Source organism: Lycorma delicatula, chromosome 10 (genome assembly GCF_047948215.1).
Source record: "Lycorma delicatula isolate Av1 chromosome 10, ASM4794821v1, whole genome shotgun sequence".
Classification (NCBI taxonomy): Eukaryota; Metazoa; Arthropoda; class Insecta; order Hemiptera; family Fulgoridae; genus Lycorma; species Lycorma delicatula.
The window spans coordinates 37662870-37689262 of NC_134464.1; the positions used below are offsets into that span (position 1 = coordinate 37662870).

General features: G+C 29.7%; 1 protein-coding gene across 2 annotated transcripts; it reads right to left on the bottom strand.

Annotated features, from left to right (window-relative positions):
• Positions 1-8568: 8568 nt before the first annotated feature.
• On the bottom strand, positions 8569-25939 carry LOC142331821 (uncharacterized). Of its 2 annotated transcripts, XM_075377957.1 has the most exons (6): positions 25815-25939; positions 22191-22281; positions 15836-15936; positions 12719-12833; positions 10353-10423; positions 8569-8797 (listed from the first exon to the last, which is right to left on the bottom strand). In XM_075377957.1, the coding sequence occupies exons 1-6, from the start codon at positions 25896-25898 to the stop codon at positions 8747-8749; spliced, it is 513 nt and encodes a 170-aa protein (XP_075234072.1). In that variant the 5' UTR covers positions 25899-25939; the 3' UTR covers positions 8569-8746. The 2 variants fall into 2 exon arrangements, with proteins under 2 accessions (XP_075234072.1, XP_075234073.1); XM_075377958.1 differs by lacking the exon at positions 10353-10423.
• Between the last annotated feature and the right edge of the window lie 454 nt (positions 25940-26393).

Genomic DNA, 26393 nt, shown 5'->3' on the forward strand with positions numbered 1-26393 from the left:
AGATGGAGAGTCTCTTGGTGTTAGTCTATGCTTTTGAAGGGCCACTTCTTTTTCATTTATGAGTTAGCGAATTAAATTTTTTGTAGTAGCTGGTGTATCATTCTAGCTGGAAGTCAGCAGGGCTTGACTGTTTTCCAGTTTCTGTTTTATAAAGAGAAAATGAATTTAGGAGAACACGATAAAAAAAAATGCTATGCTAATTTTTTATATCACTTCATGGATTTCCTCGTAAATTTAAGAAGCATATCTGTCTTGTCTATAGTCTCCGTATTATTATATTCATGAATACAAATTGACATTATAAATGGTAATTCTAAATTTCTTTTATTGTCAATTTTAGTACAGGTTTCAATGTGCATTGTGGTCAGTATATGAACTTTTTTGTCCATCTACTTCAGAGCTAACATAGTGTTTGTATGACTTGACTGAATTCTACCCTCTTGTAATTTTTCGTTTAGATTTTCTTTTCTGGTTAACCATGCCGCAAGTATTGTCTGTAACTCATGAAGCTTTTTGAATAGTGTGGGATTGGTGTGCAAGTTATCCAAAAAGATTGAATGTTTTTTTTTTATTAAAATAATATTTTAATAATGTTGTCACTACTGACCCTGACATACCAGTACCATATATTTCAGAACCAGTGCCAATGTAACCAATTGCTATCAAGTATTTAATCAGTTTTTACATCACAAAGAACAAAATTTGATAGCAAATTTGTTTTTTTTTTGGGGGGGTTTGAAGCTAAACTTTCTAGGGATTCTGAAATGGACTGAAATTGTTTTTAAAACTGTTACAGGTAGAATAAATGAAATATTACAGATAGGCTAAATGTCTTCTTTTGTGCAACTTATCGTTAGGTGTATTTTGTGTACTAGATAAATGAAACATACTTTTAGATACCTGTTATGTGCAGTTGTTTGTATAATTATTGATGGTGAAATGAGATCGATGGTTTATTGATTAATATTCATTTATTTTAAGTTTTTTCTGGTCATTAGCGTAATAAGGGCCAAAAAACATACAGTTCTTTAGCAGTTAACATTAGTTAACTGCTTAAGTCATGAGTTAGGAGTTATTGTGATTTCATTAGCAATAAATTCAAGAAATTGTAATGATAACAATATTAGAAAAAAATCTACTTCCGGAGAATCATCAGAATATGTATAATGTTATTCCAATTTGCGAAGTAGCAAAATCAGAAAAAACGGGAATAAATTTGAACACTACAGAAGTACAAACAATATCAGTGGAACTACGAATTTCTTCATCAGTTTCATTATTTACACCTTAATTTGCATTACTAATATTGCTTTTCTTTCTTTTACGAGGTTGTGTTTCTTCAAAAGTATCACATCACTAATACTAAAACTTAATTCTATATCACTTTCATCTAATTCTGATTTGAACGATAACAAAAAAAATAAATTTCACTTTCAGAGTAAAATTTACTACAGCTAGAACTATTTGATGCCATAGTAAACAATTATAAACATAACATAATGAATGTAACATAGAAGCAATGGAAAACACAAGATAGAACATTTGTTCACAGAACACTTGATTTCTTGTTTTTATAAAAGGTTTCAGACAATGTAACTACAAAACAATATTGACAACACTGCAAGGTGCATATTCAAAATATTAACAAGCACTATTAAGCATATTTACAGGGCTGAAACAGTGGGTTTGAAATTGAAATTGTAAATATACATATATGGTCAAATATGAGACCATCATGTATCCATAGCAATACAGATTTGGCATATGATAGGTTAAACAAGAATTGACTGCATTTTCAAAAAACCACAAAAAATTTTGTACACAATTTCAATCTTATAATGTGGCTAAAACAATTCTATTTTTATATGTATCTCTATGAAATTTCAAAAGTTATTACTAAAAAATTAAATACTATCATCTGTATTGATTGTAAAACAAATAATTTTTGTCAGTAGTAAATATTTTTACATAAAAAATTTAATTGTCTATAATATCAAATTAAAATAGTATTTATTAGGAAATTCAAAAAATATATTTTCACCATATTTGTGTAGATTTCAATGGTTTTTCAAGTGGAGGAGTGAATTGAGTACAATAGAAAAGAATTTAAATTACAGTCTAATACTACAAACTTCATCAGTCAAAAGCAGTTAATCACCTATTGTTTGTAATCATAATTATTTACCTTTTAAAAATGTAGCTTAAAATTTCATTCAATAGCCTATAGAAAATTTAAGACCACATTTTACCTATCACATTATTTGTTCTGTAATGTCAAAAACTGAAACATAATTTAAGTGTACTCTTTTTTTATTAACAATTTACTGTAGCAGAATTTGCTATAGTAAATTTACACAGGTGTTAGAATTATGATTTGTTTGAGATTTTACCTATTACAGATCTTGTATTTTTCTATTTAATGTTCTTTTAATTAAATTAAAGATTTTTTTTATATTTAAATATTAGGACAGTTAAATTATGCATTATTTTTAAGCATGTATTTTCTTAATAATATATGAACAATAATACTACAGCAAACTCAATATTATGTTTGCAAAGTAATTTCAAACATATTACTGCATCTATTTTATTAAAAGTTACATGAATAAAAACATTAAATTGTTCATATAATAAAAATGTATTCAATCAATATAAGGTAGAATTAAACAAATAAACATAAAACTGCTGCTATGCTGTATTTAATCACATAATGCTTGCCATTGTATTTCAGCATTTTTGAGCCATGTTATTAAGCTGCGTAGTAATTTATATTATGTTGTAATTGCAGTAAAATTGTAAACTACAATACAACATGCTTTTGCAATGAAATCCTTTCACAAAGGGTGTGATTGCTCAAGTTCAAGATTTTCAAAGACGGTGGTTCAATATTCATTGAAATCATCAACACTCATTACTTCATGTTCTTAAGAATTGGGTTTAGAATATTGAAGCTATTGGCTACATGCAATATATTTGCTACATTGGTTAAACACAAAACTACAAAATGACTGTGTGTTACAGTGTTTGGAATTATCTGATCATAAATTTCTTTAGAGGGCTGTAACTGCTGTAAAAGAGCTTTATATCTAAAAAATATTACATACATTTTTAGTTGATGAACTCCCAACCACCAGTAAATAAGGAAAATCTTTTTCCAACAAGATGAAGGTATGGCCATATCTTCATCCTACATGTATTTTTAATAGTGACTAAAAATTACTTGAAAATAATAGTAAAATTATGATAGCGATAAAAGAAAACTAAATAACACAAAGAAATAATAAAACTAACACATATGCAAGGAAGTTTTGCAGATTTTTTTTTTAATATGGGAAGATCACGTGACTAACCATGAGACATGCATTTTTTTGAGACATGCAAGTGTAACACACTTGCATATCTACGAAGATATGTAAGTGTGATAAGAGAGATCCACAACACACTTTCCAAGTCCCTATTCCAAAATGGTCATCTAAAGGATGTTTTTAAGAAACAGTTAATATAATTAAATGAAGTTTAAATTCTTTATATATTAAAAACAAATTGTTCATAGGTTTAACCCCTTTATGGTTCTTTATTTTAGCAGAAAATCATATTATTATGCCTTTTTTGGTTTCACTAAACCTTTGTTATTTTGCCTATTATATTTGTTTTACATATTTTTTATCTGTGCAATGAAATATGACAAAAATCTAATTTAAGGGCCTATTTATGTACTTTTCTCATCATGCAATGTAATAAATAATATTTAAAAGTTCAATTGTATCACTAACATTTATACATGATGAAAGGCCATTTTGTACTAATAATTATCGCTTAAAATACCTAATTGTCATATCAGTAATATTGTAAAACACTAGTAAGTAATTCAACCACTGGATTGGTCTAGTGGTGAACGCGTCTTCCCAAATCAGCTGATTTGGAAGTCGAGAGTTCCAGCGTTGAAGTCCTAGTAAAGCCAGTTATTTTTACACGGATTTGAATAATACTAGATCATAGATACCGGTGTTCTTTGGTGGTTGGGTTTCAATTAACCACACATCTCAGGAATGGTCAAACTGAGAATGTACAAGACTACACTTCATTTACACTCATACATATCATCGTCATTCATCCTCTGAAGTATTATCTGAACGGTAGTTACCGGAGGCTAAACAGGAAAAGAAAGAAAGAAAGTAAGTAATTCAAATTAATCACATGAAGATTGTCTACGCACATACCAGATTAATTAGGTTGTAGTAAACAACCCTGTTATTTCTTATTTACATACGGTCACAAACAGTTGGAATTAAAAATATGGCTAAAAATTACTTGAAAATATAGTAAAATTATGAAAGCGATAAAAGAAAACTAAATAACACAAAGAAATAATAAAACTAACACATATGCAACTTTAGAAATTATTAAAACAATGAAAACAAACGTATGGTATCAGCAGTTCAGATGGATAAGAAACAAAACATATAAAGTAGAGAATATGATACTAGCACTTCATCATTAAATTAGAGTAAAAATGGAACTAGACTTGCACACATTGCAGTAACTCATAAAAAAAAAAAAAACAGAATAGAACAGTTCAGTTCATAATGACGAATTATTTCCTCAGAGGCACTTTACAGCAAAAAAATGGATGGCGAGTTATCTTGTCAAAAACCAGTAAAGATTTAAAATTAAGTAAATGGAATAATTGTAACATTTTTAGAATTCCTTGATTCACTGAAGCACTCTTCTGTATTACCTAATATGTATAGTAAAAAAGTCAATGATTTTAAAAAGTGTTTTCAAAACTGATTTTTTTATACAAATAATTTTATATAAAAATATGTGTTCAATCTCATTAGTTTCTCTTTTTTGTAAACTTTCAGATTTTTAAATAACATTCAATGTATTTTGGATGGGGGCCTTCCACCCCACCAACTTAATACCTCCACATCCCTAATGCTACAGTTCAACCATTTCTGTTTTTCTTCTCTTCTATTTAGTTTAATCTATAAATAATACCTTTTTATGTTAAAGTTCTATCAGATATTTTTAAATTAGTGCTTCTTTCTTTAGTTTGTGATGTTTTAAATAAACTTTTCTGCTTGATTTTATTCTGGAACAATCTTTTCTCGGGAACAAATCTCTTCTTGGTTCTAGTAAATTTTTTGTAGTTAAAATTTTTAGCTGTTTTCTTTAAAAGATGTCTTTAATCATTTTCTTTTCCTTTAAAAGAAAACCTTAGTTTTCAATTAAACCTCGTAAGTTTTAGTTCTAGAGCAAAATTTAAAAGATGTACTTCCACCACATGTTTCAACAGAAGTAATCTTTAAATATGTCAGTTGCTAAGTTTCTAATTAAACATTGATAAACATTTTTGTTCATCTGTATATTTTATTTTATCCTTACCATATAAGCAAATTAATATTGTACAGCTGAATGCCTGTCTAACTACAGAATGCTATGTGATACTGTTGTTTATCTAAACATACAATTTACATTTTAATCATAGTATTTTTAGTTTTGAGAATTTAATTGTAGAGATGTTAGGTTTTTATTTATTGTTTACAAGCAATTTTGTAAATTATGCTAAATATATTTTATCACGTTATCTGTCACTTATCAAGTTTTAATGTTATTCTTCTATTACCCTCTGTTGTATTTATCTTTTAACATCAAATTAGTGTACGTTCTCAGTAATGCATTGTTTATATGCTTGTCTTTGCCTTCATGTTGCTTGTGTCTATCATGGCTATATAAAGAAAATAAAGTTTGTTTATTAAAGGATTTATTTAATATTTATGTTATTCTCATTTAACTCTAAGAATCTGAATTTTACATTATTTTCCAGCACTTTTTTCCAATGTTGATGACTTAAAAGTTTTATACCTTTATAAAATTACAACTTATTCATATTATATTAATTAATTTTAACTTGTACTAACTAATTATAAAGGCAAAATAAATGACAAAAAATGCAGGATGCACACTGCTGTTTTGGCTTTGATTTTCTTCTTCCTCATCCAAAGTAATTATAATTATTGCTAAATCTTCCATAGATACATTTTTTATTAATATAACAACACCAAAAATCAAACTGGCGATTTTTTTTCTGGAAAGCTGCATGTTTAATTGCTCCATTATATTTGGACTTTTAGTCATCATATAAATGATGACTGAAGGTCAAACACAAGCTTGTGTGAGAGTAAAAATGAAATTTTTGTTATATAGAAAATTCCATATCTGATCAGGATTTGAACCCAGGACTTCAATCAAATGTAATTTTCCATAGAGTAATATGAAATAAGTTAATTATTAATAAAAATTATGTATACTATATTAAAAACAGCTATTTATAAAGAAATAAAGTTATTTTGTGCAGTGAATAAAAGAGACGATAGTTGATGTAATTATTTATAGTTGATTGTAGGTAGTTATAATTTTATGATTGGAAACTGACTGTACTTTCTTTATATGAGGTATGTTCAGAAAATAACACAACTTATTTTTTTAAACTTTGTTGTTAATTTTACAGATTATTGGTCCTTGTCCCCTTGAAAGTATTTCCCTCCCTTATGCACATACTTTCCATTAAATATATATATATATATATATATATATTGTTTTTCTAGGCAATAAATTTGTCTATTATTTTTATATTATTTTCTGTTCTGGTTATTTTGGGTCTATTATTTTTTTTAATTCGATGTTTGAAATTGTTAGTTTCTGTTCATATATGATCTAAAATGTAGAAATTTTTTAAATGATATGTTTGTGCTTTTATTATACAAATGTTATATTTTATAAGGGCAGGGCTATTTTCTAAGTATGGTTCGTTTTTTAATACAAACAAAACTAGTGAAGATATTGTCAAATAATTTATTTTTATTTCACTCTACATTTTATGCTACTTTTCTACATAGTTACCTTGTTTGTTTAAACATTTACCTTAGTGTTTTACTAAATTTTTTATGCCCAAATCATAGAAATCAGCCATCTGTGAAGATAACCTCTTGACCCCATAGGGAAGGAACCTGCCTCATGATGGGTCCAACTGTTACACCACACCCTTCATACCTAGCCCTTAGGGGCTTTACTAGGGGTCATCTTCAATAAGCCTGAAAACATCTTTCAGTTTGACCTCGGTCAAGATGCCACCGATACAAATGACATTCCCATCGATGTTCTGACGGAATATTCCCAGAACTATTAATCCACCTTGGGGGAAAAGCTAAGGAAACCCTACTCAGCACTATAAACTTTACATGGCAAAATCATGTTCTACAGCAATGGTGAAAGGCAAAAATTATCCCCATTTAAAAAATTGTAAGGACGCCAGTCTAGCTGAAAGCTACAGGCCTATATCCCTAACAAGCTCTTGTTGTAAAGTGGCAGAGAAGATTGTTAGCTATCATCCGTCTAAACCAGTTTATCGAAACACGGAATTGTAGACAATGCTCAAGCTGGCTTCCACAGATATCGAAGCCTAATGCACCATGTTGTTTACTTCACGCAAGTCAGATGGATATCATAGAAAAATATCTACACTAGTGGTTTTAGTCGATATAAAAGCAGCATATGATACCTACCATCTGGCAACGCATGCTCATTCACAAGCGGGCCACGTAAATGTGTTGGAAGAATGCTTCAATAAGGCATTGCTGAAATTTGAAATCTGGGCAACACGCAACGCTATGACTTAATACCACAAAAACTACATTCCTACTTTTCACGCTTTCCAAAAAATTACTGACAAAAAGTCTGTCCTACAGGAGTCAAGCACTGGAAGTAATGTTTCTAAGTATTTAGAAGATTTAGCAGATTGCTGCTATTCAAGCAGCTGCCACCCAACTTGAAATCCTTTCCATGCAGAAGATAGAGTTCTTTGTCAATTCGCAAGCAGCCATCCAGAACTCGTGATGTAACACTATAAGTGACTGCACAAACACTTTGGAGTGCAGGAAGACCTTAAACGAACTGGGATGTTAAGGCTGGCAGTTGAAATTCCAATGGGTTCCCAGCCTTGGTCTAGTTGTAATAACAACACTGGCACATCCAAGGACTATTTTTCTAGTCTTTTTACTGTTATTTTAGCCTGTTTTCTTCTTTTCTTTACAGTTACCTATTTTAAAATTGAACATAAAGATGCAATTTCAGTTGGTTTGAACTCAAAGAAGTCTTCAGAAAAAAATAACATCAGTCATAACTATTTTTTGATGAACTGTCAGTTATGTGTCAATTAAGCAATTAACAAAACTTCATTTCAATTGTCTGAATCATCTAGAGTAAAAAAAATAAATAAAAATGCAAAAATATTGCATCACACCCACCATGGTTTTTTATATACAGCAATGGTTGACTTGATGTAAGGACATAAGAAGTACTTGTAACAATAGGCTATATGGATAATTAAGTTGTCACATACATGCATAAAGACGAATGAAAAATGTGACAATATAATTTAATTTTTAATTAATTTTCTTTAATCATTTTCAAAAAATTGAACAATGATTCTTTATGCATTTATGGAACATATTTAAAAAAAAACAGTGTTAAGTACTGGTATAAAAAGTAGACAAAAGAGTGAGAAACATTTATTCTTATAAATTTTTAAGAAGTGGTAATTTATCACATTAAATATTTGTTTCCAGGTAAAAAGTAACACACGTGATACATACATCAGATTATTAAAATTCTTCAGTGTTAAAGTGTGTATAACCTGCATAAGTAATGTAAATAAGCTTTAAGCAGTATAGGAAGATGTCAATTATAACAGTAAGGTTTTATGATGACTTTTTCTTTGTCCTTTCTCGTCTTTCTGTAACATTAAATAATTAATCTAACAATAAAATGTAACAGCAAAGAAACGGATTTTATTATAGACTAATCTTTCTAGAGCAGAAATGATGAATTTTTTATAAATCTTAGGAAAGTCTAAATCTAAGCTTAGGAAAGTACAAATCAAGTTTTCTCGTCGCTAGTTAAACATTTTTGGACAGAATAAAGTTTTTTTCCCACCTTAACTATAATACAAACTTCTGGCCATATTAAAAATGAAGTAACAACTCATTTATGATTACATTTACAAGTAGTTGTAACATCCTCTTAACACCTAGCGAGTAAAAAAAAAAGAATTTTTATTTTATTTTTTTTAATATATGTTATGCAATATCTTTGACATTAATTAACTGATTTTGATCATTTTTATTTAAATCGAAGATTATACTTTTGCAGTAATTCCATATTAATTGTAACCTTAGAAAAATAATAAAAAGCTGAATGGCTCGACATCCTTCGCCACTGACCGCGCGCACCGTACTGGAGCGCAGTCAAGACTGTCTAGTCTTGTTCTCTGAATGACTAGGATATTAATCAACAGTCTATATTATTTTTGTTTAGTCTCTGTGGAAATATTCATGGTATTTCTTTCTCAATTTTTCTTCCTTAAAGATTCTTTTTTTTCTTGGTACTTTCCTCAAAAAATCCATGTAAATAGTAAACCTACCTTTAATATGTATGTATAAAATGGTGAAAAAGTGTATTATTGCTAATTGCAAAATTATAATATTTGTGTTATGCAATAATAAATTCTTATTTTGCAGTATTCAATAAATAGTCATACAACAAGCTCCTAACATCGTTTAGTAGGCCTACCCATATTTTAATGATATAATAATATATATATTAAATACAGCGTGAGCAACATAAAACCGAACCCATAATGAAACCGCTACTATTATATCACTATATATAGTATATATTATATCACTAGAGACCGGATTATATGCAACATAAAAAGGCTGAAATATGTATGAAAAATACTTAAATTATACCTGAAAAGTGTCAAAATATGCAACTTTGAATAATAAAAAAAGTAGTAATTTTTAGTTATTTCAACATCAGCATACTATTAGTAAGTATAACATATCGATAAATTCGATAATTAACAATTATTTAACATTTTGTTATTTTTGTAATCGTAAACAACCAGGTACTGTTTCAAATGTTCGGTAATAAGATTGTGTTTTCGATCACTCAAAATATTTTTATAGGTGGAAAGGATCGTTCCATGAACAGTATTTGAATTTGGGTGCTGTGTTAGCATTTCTTGTTTCTGGCAAAAGTTCATTCGTCCCACTAATAAAACTATCGATTTGACACAAAGAATTTCAATAATTACTTTTAGCCATGATTAAAAATTTCTTTCAAAGTCACCTAAAAACCTCTGAAATAAAGTGTCACGTCTGAAAATGTTTTAAATAATGAACAAACTGAACATATGCTTGCTTTTATGTTTAATTTATGAAAATCTGATATTCCATTTTCAAATTTGACTGCAGATAAAATTTGATTAGTTTTCTGTTAGTTATTACCTCAGCATTTTTTTTATTATCTTGGAAACATTTAGTAAATTTATATGCCTTATCACATTTATTTTCACCTTCTGAAAAAATAAGAAAATACTATTAATGATCCACTTTTACTAATTTCCTTTTGTCAATAAACAGTATAGTATAATGACAAGAAAATAGTCAAATATAAAATAGATATAATTTTAACTTTATTACTTTTCGATTAAACATGACATTTTCCATATTTCAATAAGAAATTTTAATAAGATGTAGGTCTGTTGTTAACAAAAAAAAGCACTTAAAACTAAAAAGTAAAAACAATAGTTTTTAATTTCTGGGCTGATTTCAAATAAGAAGATTAAAATTAAAAGGATATTTGAAAGAGTACCATATTTATTTTTTGCGTTTTACTTTTCATAAACTTATTTTTATTTAAAACATGGACAAAATCTTGTTAAGATCTATACAGCCAGTGTCCTTTTAGTCCTTTTAGAATTTCGCGCGCGAAACATTGCTGGTACTACCTGCTGCCGCTAGATGTGGCTAACAGTACTCTTTGTGAATCAGTGTTCCAACAGCTGTGACGGTGAGAGGCTGCATTGTTGACTTTCATGTGGTTGTGTAACGTTGTGTTTTACTGCTTCGGCGAAGTTCTAAATGGCAGATTTTAAAGAGCAAAGAACCTGCATCAAATTTTGCTTCATGCTTAAAAAAACTGGTGCACAAACCCATCGCATGCTTGTGGAAGCATTTGGTGACAATGCTATGAGAAAAAGTAAAACCTTTTTGTGGTACAAACGATTCAAAGATGGACGAACGACAGTCGATGACGATGATCGCTCAGGAAGACCATCAACAAGCGCAACACCGTAAAACATCGTGAAAGTGCGAGAGGCCTTTGTTGCAGATCGTAGACAATCAATCCATGATGTTTGTACAATCATACAAGTATCATATGGGTCCGTGCAACGCATCTTGTCGGACAATTTGATCATGAGACGCATTGCTGCAAAATCCCTACCGAAACTGTTGAACAGCGACCAGAAACAAAATCGCGTAGCTGTCTGTAGTGAATTGAAAAATTCAGCAAGAGATGACCCTAACTTCATCTCCAACATCATAACCGGTGATGAGACATGGGTGTACGGGTATGACCCTGAAACTAAGCAGTAGTTGTCGCAGTGGAAGTTGCCAAGTTCACCGCGGCCAAAAAAAGCACGCCAAGTTCGTAGCAACGTGAAGTCCATGATGATTGTTTTTTTGGAAATCAAAGGCATTATCCATAAGGAATTTGTTCCTCTTGGTCAAACTGTCAATGAGATGTTTTATTGTGAAGTTTTGAAGCGGTTACGTGAAAGCATTAGGTGCAAACATTCAGATCTGTGGGGTAACAACAGCTGGGTTCTGCACCATGGCAACGCGCCCGCGCACACATCGCTAGCCGTTCGGAATTTCTCGGCTTCCAAAAAGACTGTAGTGATTCCCCACCCACCCTATTCACCTGACCTTGCCCCGTATGACTTTTTCTCTTTTCGAAAATAAAATTTCAATTGAAAAGCCGTCGTTTTAACACAGTTGAGGAGATTCAGGAAGAAACGCAGAACGTGCTTCGAACACTTCACCTGCAGACTTGAAGGGATGTATGGAATCATGGGAAAAACGCTGAGATCACTGTATCAATGCCCAAGCGGATAACTTTGAATGAGACAGTGGAAATTATAAGTTATTGTAAGCTATTTTATTTTTATGGTAAAATTCCCCGAACTTTTGGGTAGCACCTTGTATATGTATGCAACAACCATAATAGTTCTAAACAATTTGCATGACTCGCAAATCACTCCTGAAAACAACATAGACATTCTCATAAATAATAAGTAAATATACCCTAGTTGACTTGCTAGGAAAAGCCAAGTCATTTTTAATTAGCAGAATATACTGCTAATTCTTGATATTCATCTCAAGAAGTAATATCCTCACTTTGTTCTCCAAAAGAATACACTAAATAGTGAACAGCAGAGAAATTAACTCTGGACAGGTGCCTCTTACAGTAGTTAAAAAATATAATATTCAACCAACCTTTTTTGATACTGATATCTAAATTTTTAGTGTACTTCTAACATGACAAGATTTAGGCACTGATTTTGTAATATTTCGCATAGTTAACAATCACAAGAAAGACTGGTTAAAATGTAAATCGAACAAACCTTCTGTTATGTAACATTATACACACTGCTTCATTGTGATAAAGGAACTTGTATAATGTCAAATATTGTTGTAGCTTGTATTGTCAAACAGTATTACGTACATCATTTGCAATAAGAAAATAATTTAGAACAAATATACATTTGAAAATATACATTAATTAAAAAGTATAATATTCTACCAACCTTTTTTGATGCAATTTTCTAAATTTGTTGTAATAATATTAACAAAACGAGATTTAGGCATTGAGTTTGTAATATTTTGAAACTTCTGTTTGTTATAATTGGCATTTTCATCCATCTGAAAATATTTTAATTCAATGAATTTTGATAAATTTTTTTTTTTACTAACATCATTAACAAACAAAGACAAAAAAATGAAACTGCACAGAAAAATTAAATTGCCTTCAGTATTATTTCTAAACTAGCATAAACAGGTGAGAAAGGTTACAACAACCCATAAGGGTAAAAAATATGAAAAAATTATTAAATGTTAATAGAGAATAAATATTGTTAAATAATTTCATTAGTAATAGTAATTTTGTTATAATAAGTATTCAGAATGCCCTTCATTTGCAAGTATAGAAGCATAAATGTATTTTTCCATGTTACCAACCACTGTATTCATGCTTGCCATTACTAATATTGAATATTTCAATTTTAATGTTTCATTCGAGTTGATTACTTGTATAAGACTTATTTCTGAACATGTTTTCTTTTAAATAATCCCAAAAAAAAACTCCTTGGATGACAAATATGGCAACTAGGTGACCAAAGAACTTGTTTAGTTACTTGTTATGTGGGCTATTGCAACTAGCAGTTTTATTAATCTTGTAGCATTGTTATGATGTCAGTTATAATCTGCTGGTAGCATTCGGATGTTATGTTTGTGAAAAATATTGTACCCACTATTCTCAAGTAAGATATTGTACACCAAACTCCGATCTTTTCTGAATATAATGTAGTCTCATGAAAAACATGAGAATTTTCTACACTGCAATATGTTTAAATAGCCACTTAGATGAAAACATGGTTCGTTACTACAGAAACTTTTATCTAAGAACTGGATATTGTGAACAAAACGCATGAATCATTTGTAATAATTGAGTCTTTTTCCATAATCAAGTTCTTGCAATTTGCACGATGTGAATATGAACAGTATGGATTTCGATCTGCTGAGCCTACTTCTTGACTTTTGAAGTGATCATTGAAAGGATGTATTGACATGTTCTAAAGATTTATTATTTAAAACTGTTGGTTGGCAGAACTGTTTTCATTCATCTACAATAAAATGAGTGATTACGGGTAAAATGGTTAACTTATTGGGGGTATTTGATCAAGTAAAAGCTATACCAATGATTCCTATGATTACCAATGATTGAAGAAAGTAAGCAAGTGCTATACTTCTATAGAAGAAAATAATTTCTTGGAATGTAGAAAACATTTTAATAGAATGGATTAACCAAATTAGCTTATGTAGTTCTTTTCAGAAAACTATCACTGCAGATGTACTTGCAACTTTTCAATTATAAAGCAACAGTTAGATGAAACTGAAGGTGTGTTAGCTAGCAAAGGATGGTTTGATTGATTTAACTGAGTCAGTTTGTACAGCATTAAGTACTTAGTAATAGATTTTTCAGTCACTGAAAACCATACTTATATCCCAGTTAAAGTAACAGATGAAAGTGAATACCCAGCTTCTTTGATATTCAGTGTTGAAGAAACAGGCCTTCACTAGCATCATGCAGCCACAGAATAATACAAAATCTCTGGTTCCAACACCATGAGAGATTGTGCAACCATGTTTTTATGCAACACAGATCAATCAATTTGTCTATATAAAGTACTGTAATTTAATTTCATCATGAAAATTCATTGAATGACAAAGTTTCTGTAATCATGAATGTAGTGCTAAAAGTTATATGAGTAATAGTAAGTTATATATTTAATAGTTTTATGAGTAATTAATTCTTTTACTTTTAAATTTTTTGAATATATTTCATGTGTATCAATATTTTTTTGGTGAAACAAAGTGTAATAATATTTAAAAAAATTTTTTTAATTTTTAAAAGCTTGCTTTATACTTTTTAGTCATACTTTAATCAAATTATTATCATACATTGCATGAGTTTAATTAGTAGGTTAACTTGAATTTCAAAACATAACATCATACAGTAAAATTTCTGATATATTTATAAAATATCAAACAAATTTTCAATCATTTACTATAACAAAATAAAGAAAGAGAGATGATTTTCACCTGAGGACAAACATGATACTGCCAGGAGCTGTATGAACATACGGAGCCGAGTGAATCATACAGAGCTGTGTGAATGGTACGGAGCCAAGTGAGTCGTCAGGAGCTGTCTCAACATACTGCCCACCAAAAATCATTATTTATATATATGAGTGTTGACAAAGTGTTGTCAAATTCAAAACCACAAAAACTTCCATACCAAACTTCTGTAAGTTTTTGTAATTTTTTTTGCATCACATGGCTATCGGATGTGTCATCTGCGACCCCAAAATCCTGGCATAGCTGTTTTGCAGTTTTTTAACCCGCACCCTTAATTTACTTCTGTACAGGAGATGTTTGCAAAAGTAATGGTGGAATATTGTATTGTCACCCGACCTTAGTAACAGTGCAAAATTTCATCAATAGGCAGTGTCAGGAAGTATGTAAATTATTACACCTGCACCCTTAATTTACCCCCGTATGGGGAATGTTTGCAAAAGTAATGGTGGAATATTGCATTGTCACCTGACCTTAGTAACTTGTGCAAAATTTCATAAATCAGCAATGTCAGAAAGCGTGTTATTAAATTAAAGGTGCAAGATTTGAGAACAAAAATGAAAAAAAATTGAAAAAACACTGTGAGTTAAAACAAAGCAAGTAAAAATTATTGCAAATTTAAATTGAAATTTATGGATGATAATGAAAGTACAAGTTTTAAGTTTATTATATGTTTGTTTAGTCAGAATATCCTAAAGAGTAAAAATTAATTTAGGTTACTGATATCAGATGTTAGGCCCTAGTCACTAATAAATGTCAGTAACATTCAGTAAACTGTATCGTTTACTGTTTAACTTTGGTTATCTAAGATACTTTATTCAATATGGTTCCAGCCATTGGCATTTTATCTTTACTTGGCATTTTTAATTTTTATTTGTAACGCTGTAGAATGTTACAGAATACTTGAGATATTCCATATATTAGGAAATCAGGTTGTGAATTTTATTAAAAATATTGTAATTAACAACTGTAATTATGAATTTTCAAATAGTTATTATTTTAATAATTACCAATCCAAATTCTTGCAAAATACACAATATGTAACATTTTGAATCTTCAGATGGTGGCAACAATGAACTGTTATCGTGATATAAGGCCTCCAATGCCATTGCTAAAACCAAAACAAAAAATAATACAAAATATTCAATCCAAATGTAAAAAAGAGATTAAATCAAACAATGTGAAATTTTAAATGTTTTACCTGCTGTCTTATGAAAATTTTTCATTCTACATCATTTCTCTGATCCAATTAAGTATCTGCTTACCTTCTTGTTACCGTAATACCTTACGGTGGTTTCGGAGGCTAAACAGAAAAATAACGATCTAACGGAATTGCAAATTCAACTTTATTTTTAGGCTTATCCTGTTCGATTATTTCACCGTTCGATATTTTCTCAACAAATTTGGTGATCGGTTTGGAAATATATTTAAACTTCGCATACATTGTTCTCTTTCAGTCAAGCCGAGCATGTTTTCTATTTATGCTTTTTCGAATCTCTGTGATCCCCTCGGCAATTAGTTTATAATCCTACATCGTGGACATAACGAAATATAATGAAATATACTAGAATATCTATCACATATGTACGTGATAAAGGGCGGAAGCGGACCTGTTAGCGCTAGCAAAAATGTAAGCGGACCCGCTAACGGAAGCGTATAGGATAACGAGTTCACTAGTGGGCGGACGTTTCCAAAAGCATGTAGGCAAGCGCGTAGGCTTTTCTAGGCTTTTTTAAACCATATTACCTGTTTATACAAATGTATTGTTTAAAAATAATAGGAAAGGACATAGTAGCTACTAAATATTTACAAATTGTATGTATTCAAATTTTCTTATTAAAATTAAATTTTATTAAATAACTGTATAGTAGTAATTTACTTTTTGTTGTATAAAGGCAGTTATACTTATTTAAATGAAATTATACCGAGTATTATTTAATTTGGGTGATTTATGATGTGACAATCAATTATTAAACGTGACGATGCATTGGCATCCATCCTTACTCCACATTTATTTTTAAGATGTACTCCTTGAGATATCCAAGTGTTATGGAACCATCAGTTGTAAGAGAGGTTTCTTTGTAGATCCAGATTTAATTTTGCATGCTACATATATATATATTTTGTAAATAATTATCATTCATTTTGTATTACATAGAAGAAGTAACCTTATACAGTCTTTCTTTAAAAATTCTCATTTACTATTTTCATTAAAAAACATTTAATATTAACATTACAGATACATTCATCACTGTTGGTTGTAGTTGGTAATCATATTCAAACCGTTATTTCTTATAAAAGAAAAAAAACAATTGCAAATACTTTAAACAGTAAAACCTTGTTTATCTGTTATTCATCTAATCAATCTTCATTAATCATTTGTGTCTTAAATATAAACCTAGCACATGTGATTGCCAACTTCTATAATGTGTACCATTCAAGTTACTGAACACTTGAATATTACTCTCTCTGTATTAAGTCATACATTTACTGATTATTTTGAATCTTGATAATTTGCGTAACAATTATGGTGAAAAGTTACAGGTTCTATTACCAAATCATCTTTTCTATTAATCTACATAATTTAATTTCATTAAATAAATTCATGAAGTGTGATCAGGAAGTTAAATTATTAATTGCTAGAGCAAAGGAAGTATTCACCAAACTGAGGAGAGTGCTATGTAGCAAACTAGATCTGTGACTAAAGAAAAAACTTGCAAAATGTTCTGTGTGGAGTGTGGCCCTTTATGGGACAGAGACATGGACTGTTAGGAAGGGAGAGTTGAAAAGATTGGAGGCCTTTGAAATGTGGGTTTGGCGGAGGATGGAAAAGATCACCTGGACGAAGAGAGTTCAGAATGAGGAGATGCTTTGTAGAGTGGGAGAAGAGAGGGTGATTATTGAAATAATAAAAAGAAGAAAATGCAGTTGGTTGGGACATGACTGCCTGTTAGTGACGGCATTGGAAGATTTGTAACGGAGAGGAAAGCAAGAGGTCAGAGACAAATGAAAATGTTAGACAATATAAAAAGGAAGGAAGTTACTAGAAAATGAAACAGATGGCACAGAATCGAGCAGAATGGAGGGCGGCGATGTGAAACCTGCCTTTGGGCAGAACACTTATTATTATTTCTTTAAAAACAAATTAAGCAAAGTAAATTATAAGTACAATTTTTTAAATAATCTGAACTAAAGTGACTGAATGTCTACACAAAATGTGCTAAAACAATTATAAAAAAATGGTTTATTAATTCTTTTTAATAGTTAACCTTTTATCATCCAAATTTGGTTGTTTTGTCAAGTAAAATAATCAATATATGTAAATAAACAATTTACAAGACTTTCCTATTTTGACTGATATATAAGTCTATAAAAGATTTACCAATTACTATCTACATAAAATTGGTCTGCTAAGTGTCAAACAGCTAAAAGGCTTTAGATTGGCATAAATTAAAAAATAAAACTAAAAAGTAAGAACTAAATCAGTATGTAAATACTTATAATTTAAGCAAAAAGAATTGTAAAAACTACTAAGAGAATCTGATTTTAACCAAAGTGAACTGCTGCAAATAAATACTGTCAAAAACACACTCATTCTTGAATGACCATTCATGCCTGAATTTTGATATCTGTGATTACCATAATTTAAAAATCAACTTCAGTACAATCTTCTATTTTAAGGTGAAATTTGTTAAAATTTTATCTGTGAATAGCTAGCTTTTACTCTAAAGTTAAGCTGCTTAAGAGACCAAAAATCTTGTACAGGTAAAATGTTTTTCAAACAAAATTTTACATAAGTAATTTTATAGTATTAGGAAAACATTATGTAAAATATTATTTATTAGGGTTACGTGCATGTAGAGATGAAAGAGAAATGAGATCACTCTGGATCTCAAAACGTTTTTTTTAAAGACAATCTTAAAAAGAATACTGTTACATAAATCATATTTATAGATCTGGAGAAAAAAATTCTAAATTTTGAGAATAAAATGTAAATTATTTAAATCAAAATAAATATAGCGAATGAGAAATTATTTACAATTCATTAAAGATTAAGAAGGATATCTCTGATAGAGAAAAATAAACAAGACAAACAGTATATTCTGCTTCTGTTGCTTTTCAACTTGTATACAGAAGATATAATGTGTGAATGGAAGGATAATTTTGAGAATAGAGTAACTGTTATTTTGGTAGATATAAAAAATGAATTAAAAGTAATGAATGACATGAATCTATTGCAACAAGAAAATTCAGTATGAAAATGAAAGAAAATCAAAATTTCATTATGAAGGTAATGAAATGTGACTGAAAGTTCAATAATAAAGAATTAAATACTAAAATAAGGGAACAAAAAATACTTAAAAGTTAATTTTTGTTACTTAGATAGTAAAGTTGCAAAGGAAAAACAAAATAAAAACCACCCTGTCAAGCAAAGAGAACTTTCAAGCAGAAAAGTTGTTCAGTATTAAAAATAGATGTAAGAAAAAATTCTTGAATATTTCTCTGGATTATAACACTTTATTGTTATGAAACGTAAAATAAAATGAAAAAAAAGATAAAGGGTTTTGATAAGATGAATAGGAAAGAAAGAAATATGTAGTTGAAGATCATAGAGTCAAAATATTTTGATGAACCATCTATTAAGGTATCCAGGGTTAGTTAGGTTAGCTATAAAGAAATTTAAGTTAAAAATATTATATATATTATATTATATAATATTATATTATATTTAGAGTATAAGTTAAAAATTGTGGACAAAGATTGGAATGCATAAAACAGATTATTGAATTGTATATTACAGTAAATATGTTGGAGTTAAAAGATTAACACAGAACAGAAACGATTGGAGAGTAGTTCAAACCAGTCAACTGATTGGCAACTTCACAAAAAAACTGACAACACAGTTGTAGGATTTACCTGTCATGCGGCTAAAGCCGCTTTTCAGGAAAGTCTTACAATTATGGATTGTTTCTGATGCACGGTTTACATACATAACTTAATTTAAAATAGTTATAATTTTATTTATATTTAATTTTTATATATATATATTTTTTTTTTATTTTTATTTTAGTTATATTTTTTCGTTTATTTAATTCAATGATTCTAACAAAAGTGCGCGTGCATTCCGTATTTCATTCGCGCGGGTGTGGCGGTACTAGAGGCGATAGTTAGCAATAACTAAAATAATGTAATTTCACAATTTACAAAGAACTAATATCACTTATATAGTCAGCAGACTGGTGTAGCTGTGAGGCTTAACGCACGAGGTACGGAGTCAATCAAGGTATCGAATTCGAGACCCAGTCACACAGAGTTACAGTTTTACACTTTAAATATTATTCATTTATTTAATTCTACTCTCATCAGTGACGTCCCAGTAGTTTAGAGCATTTTTTGGGGTGGGGGTGAGATTTTGCAAAATATTTTTCAAATATTGTTATTTTCTAATCGTTAGCAAATGTACCTGAGACAAATGTAACCTTAATTAGGCGAAATCTTACTGATGGTGACCTTGGTCTACAGCTTCACCTCCTTGACTTTTTTAAGTTGAAAATTTAATGGCATTAATGCCCCATAATATCTAACCAAATTTTGTCAAAATAGGTCCAGTAGTTCTGGAGATATAAGGTGATTTAGAGGCCGACACCGAACAAGCACACACGCGCGCGCACGCGTACTTACGAACATTAACATCTGGCTTTTTGGATTTCTTAGGTGTCAAAACGTCAAGAACCGGTAAAAATTTATATGTCCAAATTGGACCAAATACAATACTTTCCCTTCTAGAACTATAACTGTGCTATAGCACTACCTAGATGGGAAATTAAGATAGAGTTAATAATACGGTTAGTCAAATTGTGCCAGTTTTAAAAAATGAATTGAAAATTTATCACTTTATACTTATTCCTGCATGCAATAGTAATCTGTTTTAAGTATGCACACAAGCATCATACCCTATCTGTGTAGGTTTTGTTGGTAAAAATGTAACATACTGAAGATTTCACTTTCTTCTGAAAAATGATAGTTGCTGTCAGTTGTAACCATGGTTTAAAATGTTTTATTATGAAAGGTATGGTAATAGAGCTACAGCTAATAAGACAAATTAAACATTTTCTAGCCCAGGGGGGGGGGGTCTGCCTCCTGGATCCCTAAACCTAGGCAAACTCCATGGGCTCCTTGGGTTCTACCACAGACTTGCCATTCCCGTCTTGCCAGGTGGCTGTGCAGAGCTCATTTCGCTTGCCGTTTCTGTTTAGCCAGAGAGCTCTGCCTCTTAACCCCTATAGTGTACTGTTACCCTCATAGCTGCAAGAATAATACTGATAAAGAACAATTAAAATATTCAGGCTTTATAGAAACCTGAAAAAGAAACTAAATAGTAGTAACTATGTTAATTAAAGTACTCACACCTTTAACAATGGAAAATTAATAATTTATTTCTGTTGCCAAAGTGACAGAAATATAATCTATATAAATAAAAATGTAAATGTTTGTTTGTTCACAATCTTATATTTCCGTAAGTTCTTCATCGATTGCTTTGAAATTTTGTCATAATGTTGCATTTGAATACGCGTGTGTTCTTATATACCTAAGATGTCACACCTGTTACAAGTAAAAACATGTTTTTTTTATAAAAACAGCGCTATCTATTGTATGTAAAAGCAGCACATGCTATACTAAATATTTTATGATTCCATTTCAATGTTTCCGATATGTGTGTCCGCTACAGACTAAAAAGGACTGATTTATGTGCAGGGAAAAATCGTAAAAGGGAAGAAGAAGAAATGGAAAGTGGAAAGGAGAAAAAAGAAAAGGGGAAAGGGTGAAGAGGAAAAGGGAAAGAGAAATGGATGAAGAAAGGGGTAAATTGGGGGAAAGGGAATGGGAAAAGAGAATATGATAAAAATGAAAATGGGAAAATTGGAAAAGGCATGGGGTCATGGGAAAGAAGAAAAAGGGGAAGGGAAAAGGGGAAAGGTTAAATTTTGTGAAGTTCTGTAATGTCCATTTCATTGTGTTTTATCAAGCTTTCAATGTTCATGTAATCTATTATATACTCAAATCAAGCAATAGCGAAGCATTGCCGAGTCTGCTAGTAATGAAATAAAAGGATTAATTTTTTTTTTCTTTAATTGATAACTTCATCTCCAAGGGAGCTAGGGCTCCCTGTGGCCTGAAACTTTCCTTGGGTTAACATGAATATATCCTGCAAATTTAAAAGCAATCGGTTGGTTGATTCTCGAGTGATGTGAGAACAAACAAACAGACAAACTTTCAGCTTTATATATGATTCCTGAAGATGGTTTTTTTATATACATTTTCTCATTTTGTAATAAAAAAAAATAATTGCAACATTTTTCATACCTGGTAAAATGTTTAATTTGGCAGTACACCTTTTAGTTGCATTGACAAATACTAATTTAATAGATTTTGTACTTTCATATGGATTTTCTCCCTAGAAAAACATCATAAATTTATATTAATGAAATAAATTATATATACATTTTAACAAATTGTTTTTCACAATAAAGAAAAAAATTAATTTTATTTTTTATACTGGTATACAGTTTCAGCATTTATATCTAACTCTTTTCATGCATCTATAAACTTTTCATATTATTATTTATATTTTTATAGTAGATCACTAAAGATGATATTCTTTAATTCACAGTTTGACCGTTTTACTCTATGTATCCCTTGGCAGGGAGTTATCATGAATTTAATTGTATCCTTCTTATTATAAAAATGTATTAACATAAGTGCTTTTATTTAAAAATTTTCATGATCTAATCATAAATTGGCCAGTGAAAACAAACTAGCCCATTTTTTTTCTAGGCTTAAAGAAATAATAGTATATGCGAACATAAAACAATAATTGTTTTATTGCAATCATAACTCAAAATTAATTGTAGGAATTAACTACTCACTTAATTTATTAACAAAAATAAAAACTATCGTATATAATGGAATTAGTATGAGTATTAAAATAATAATAAATAATTCATTTAATAAAAAAGTGTTTGTAGTACTACAGTATCACAATTTAAATAAATCAATTTTTTTTTAAATTGCTTGATTGTTTAGCAGACAAAACCTGCCATGAAAAAAATAAAATATTTAACATTCATTTTTGAGAAATTGGCATTTTGTGATATTCCTTGTTTTGACAGTTCAACCATCTGTTGCAGGCTTTACCATAGCTGTAACATAAAGGATCTTAGGATTCTCTGACAGTAATGTGTTTATTATACAGGCAATCTCTGGTGAACAGAGTGCAGATATCAATAGTTGGGCTGATAATTGTCCAAATTTTGGTAGTCTAGGCATATTGAATTCATATACAAAAGCATATTCAACTTGTAAAATCATTCTTAACTTTTATTAGTAAGCCTGACATGGGACATTATTTTTCCTGAGAATGTCTGTACAATTTTCAGGGTTGACTAGTAAGATCACTAACAATTTTTATGGTTTTAGAATCTTGTTTTATTATGCATATAATTTATAACAAATTACTGCATTTTTTAAATAATGTAAACCTAGTTATTCATTACAAATAATGAAATAACCAAATTAGAATCATATCACTATAGAAATCTTTTGTTAACTAACAATCAAATCAACAATACTACCCCCTCCTTCTAGTCATTAACTAACTGCATGATAAGTTTTGATCCATTTAATTTATTAATATTTAGTTGAATATCATTTCTATCCTTCATTTGTAATAGATATTTTATTATTCAGCCCATTAAAAAGATTTAGTAATATAAGAATCAGTCATTTAAGAAAAGGCTTAATGACAATTTCTGTACAAAATGTGTTTTTTGTATGTATGTGTTTCTATTGGGTAAATACATATCCTGTAAAGAAATAGCTCAATTCCACCATTTGAATATTGCATTCATTTCAGAAGTGACAACTCCAGGAGATGAGACCTTTCTGTAATGAATGTATGACATCTGATGGTGAATTTTGGAATTTCATTGCAGTTAAACAAATTGACAAAATGGAGGATTGTGCTTTTAATGTATTAGATTTTCCAAAAACAAAAAGGAAGAAAGGTGTAGTCAATAAAGAATACAAGAGTGAAGTAATTAAAAAAATTAAGTATCTTGCCTTGAGCATTCAAATTACAAAGTAAAAGTTATTCAGCAAGACATACTGACAACAGTTGCAGGCAAGTACCTACAACAGAATTAAAACACTACTCATGCTTGGGAAATCCTCAGTAGTTAGAGGCAATAACAAGAACCAAGCTAAACAGAAAATGAATGTAGACTAATTCATGATCATATTTTTGAATTTCTTGTGAATGCAGTCATTATTCATCATGAGAATATCACTATTTAGATGCAAGGTTGAACGTTAAAAAAATGTATGAAATGTTTAAAGAGAAGCACCCCACTAGTCAAGTTAAATACAAGTTCTATTTGAAATATTTCAATAATAACTTTGAACTTACTTTCAAGCAGCCCAAAATAGACACATGTATTACATACAAGCAACTTGTAGTAAAAATGAAAAGCCTTACATTGATTGAATGTACCAAACTAGTCGCTGTGGCTGAATACATGGTACACAAGCCCCATGCTAAAAGGATTTTTACTAAAATGAAAGAAAGTGAAAAAGCAAGTAAGAAAGACAATAAGATTATTTCACTCTGTTTCGACTTCATGCAAAAACTGCCCCTGCTGCAGATCCCAAGTGCAGGATGTATTTTATCTCTGACACCTATGAGTTTATGAATTTAACGTACATAATGTAGATACAGGAAAATCTTTTATGTATGTATAACAAGAAGGTGAAGGAGAATAGGGTGCAAACAAAAAGTTTGCTCCTTCATTCTTGATTATAATAAAACATTTTGTCCCTGACATAGTGACCCAACTCCATCTCTTCTCAGATGGATGTGTGGGACAAAACAAAAATCACTTTCTGATTAGAATATACACAGCCTTAGCCAAGACCAAACGATATGAAAAAATTTATTGTGTCATTCCTGTCAGAGGCCATATGTTTAATTCATGTGACTGAGACTCTGGCCTCATAAAAAGATTTATTTGAAAATGTTAACAAATATATTCTATAATTGAATTTACTGAGATCATTGAAAATGCTGCAAAAACAGTAGGTTTACTTTAAAATTTACATCCCACCAGGGTATTTAAAATATTAGCGCATGGTGGTAAACATTTTATAAAAAAACCTGTTTTTCAAGTGAAACACAAAGAGTGCCACAGAATGAGAAATTAATGCTGCAGCCTATAATGTTCATGGAATTTAGTTATTATTCCAACCATCCAGGGATAGTTTGTGCATCAAAGTACATAAGAAATTTTGTCACATTTGAGCTGAAAATATGCACTAGAGTACCTGTGAGCCTGCTCAACATATGCGTTCCCTAAAAAAGTGTCCATCAATGAGAAAAAACTACAAAATTTGCCAAAACTGCTGTGTTATATTCCAGAAGATCATCAACATTTTTATAAAGACATAATTCCGTGGCCTACTACCAACACAGACATAGAAAAATAAAAAATAAAAATTGTTTCAGCCGAATAATTTTTTCTTTAATTTAATTCGGTAACATGCACACTGATTAATTAAATAATACAAAGCATACATAATAATTAATAATAGATTATCGTTCCTTTATTATTTCTGTGTTACTTTATTGAACATTATTTGCCTTTTTTCTTTTAGCTTAACCATTCATTTAGAAACGGGGTAGATTCTATTATTTTAAATTCGCATAAATACTATAAAAATATTAATATTTAAAATACCCAAATCTTTAAGTTACACTAGAACTTTGTAACTGCATCATTATTAAACACAAGTATGAATTACTAATTTCCTTAAAAAAAGTTTTACGTGTCTTCTGAAAAATTAAAACTGATGCCAACAAGCTCTTTCTTAAATGACTGATTCAAAATCTAAAAAGAAAATTATTATTTCTTCATATAAATTAGCAAACTATCTTACTTCTGCTGAAATATTTGTTGTACTACAAATAATTATAATAGTAAATATCTGAAAAAATATTATAACTGTAAAACTTCTATCCATTGTAGTTAGAATAACCAGAATTACCTCTGTTCACAGTTAAAACCTACATAAAAGTGTCAACAAAGAGTAAAAACAGGAAGGATTCTTTTATCTCTGAACTCATCTAATATATAGTATAATTTATTCCACAATCATAACAAAAAGTAAGTACAGTACAACATCCTTTGCAATATAATTTTCTAGATTTTCAATAAGATTATTATATGAATAGCTTAATAATTAACATTAATAATAGTATAATAACATTTTTTATCAATACTTAAAAAACTAACTTCGTACATATATAATATATATTTTTTTAAAATAATTTTCATACTGTTTGCTGCATGGATGTACTACAAAAAAAGAATCATTTACTTATCTAAAAGTAACAATTTTTTTTTCAGTATGATTAGATTGTTCTCTCTTTATATTTACTTCAAAACCAAAGCAAATTAATAATACAAAAATTATTGGGAAAGTTCTCGGCCTTATAAAAAATACAAGATTTTTCAA

Coding starts and splice junctions, on each gene's coding strand:
- LOC142331821 (XM_075377957.1), bottom strand. CDS start 25,898: ATGGATAGAAGTTTTACAGTTATAATATTTTTTCAGATATTTACTATT. Junction 12,834..15,835: donor TTTTGCAAGAATTTGGATTG/GTAATTATTAAA, acceptor AAATATTTTCAG/ATGGATGAAAATGCCAATTA. Junction 8,798..10,352: donor ATAATAAAAAAAATGCTGAG/GTAATAACTAAC, acceptor TTAATGTTACAG/AAAGACGAGAAAGGACAAAG.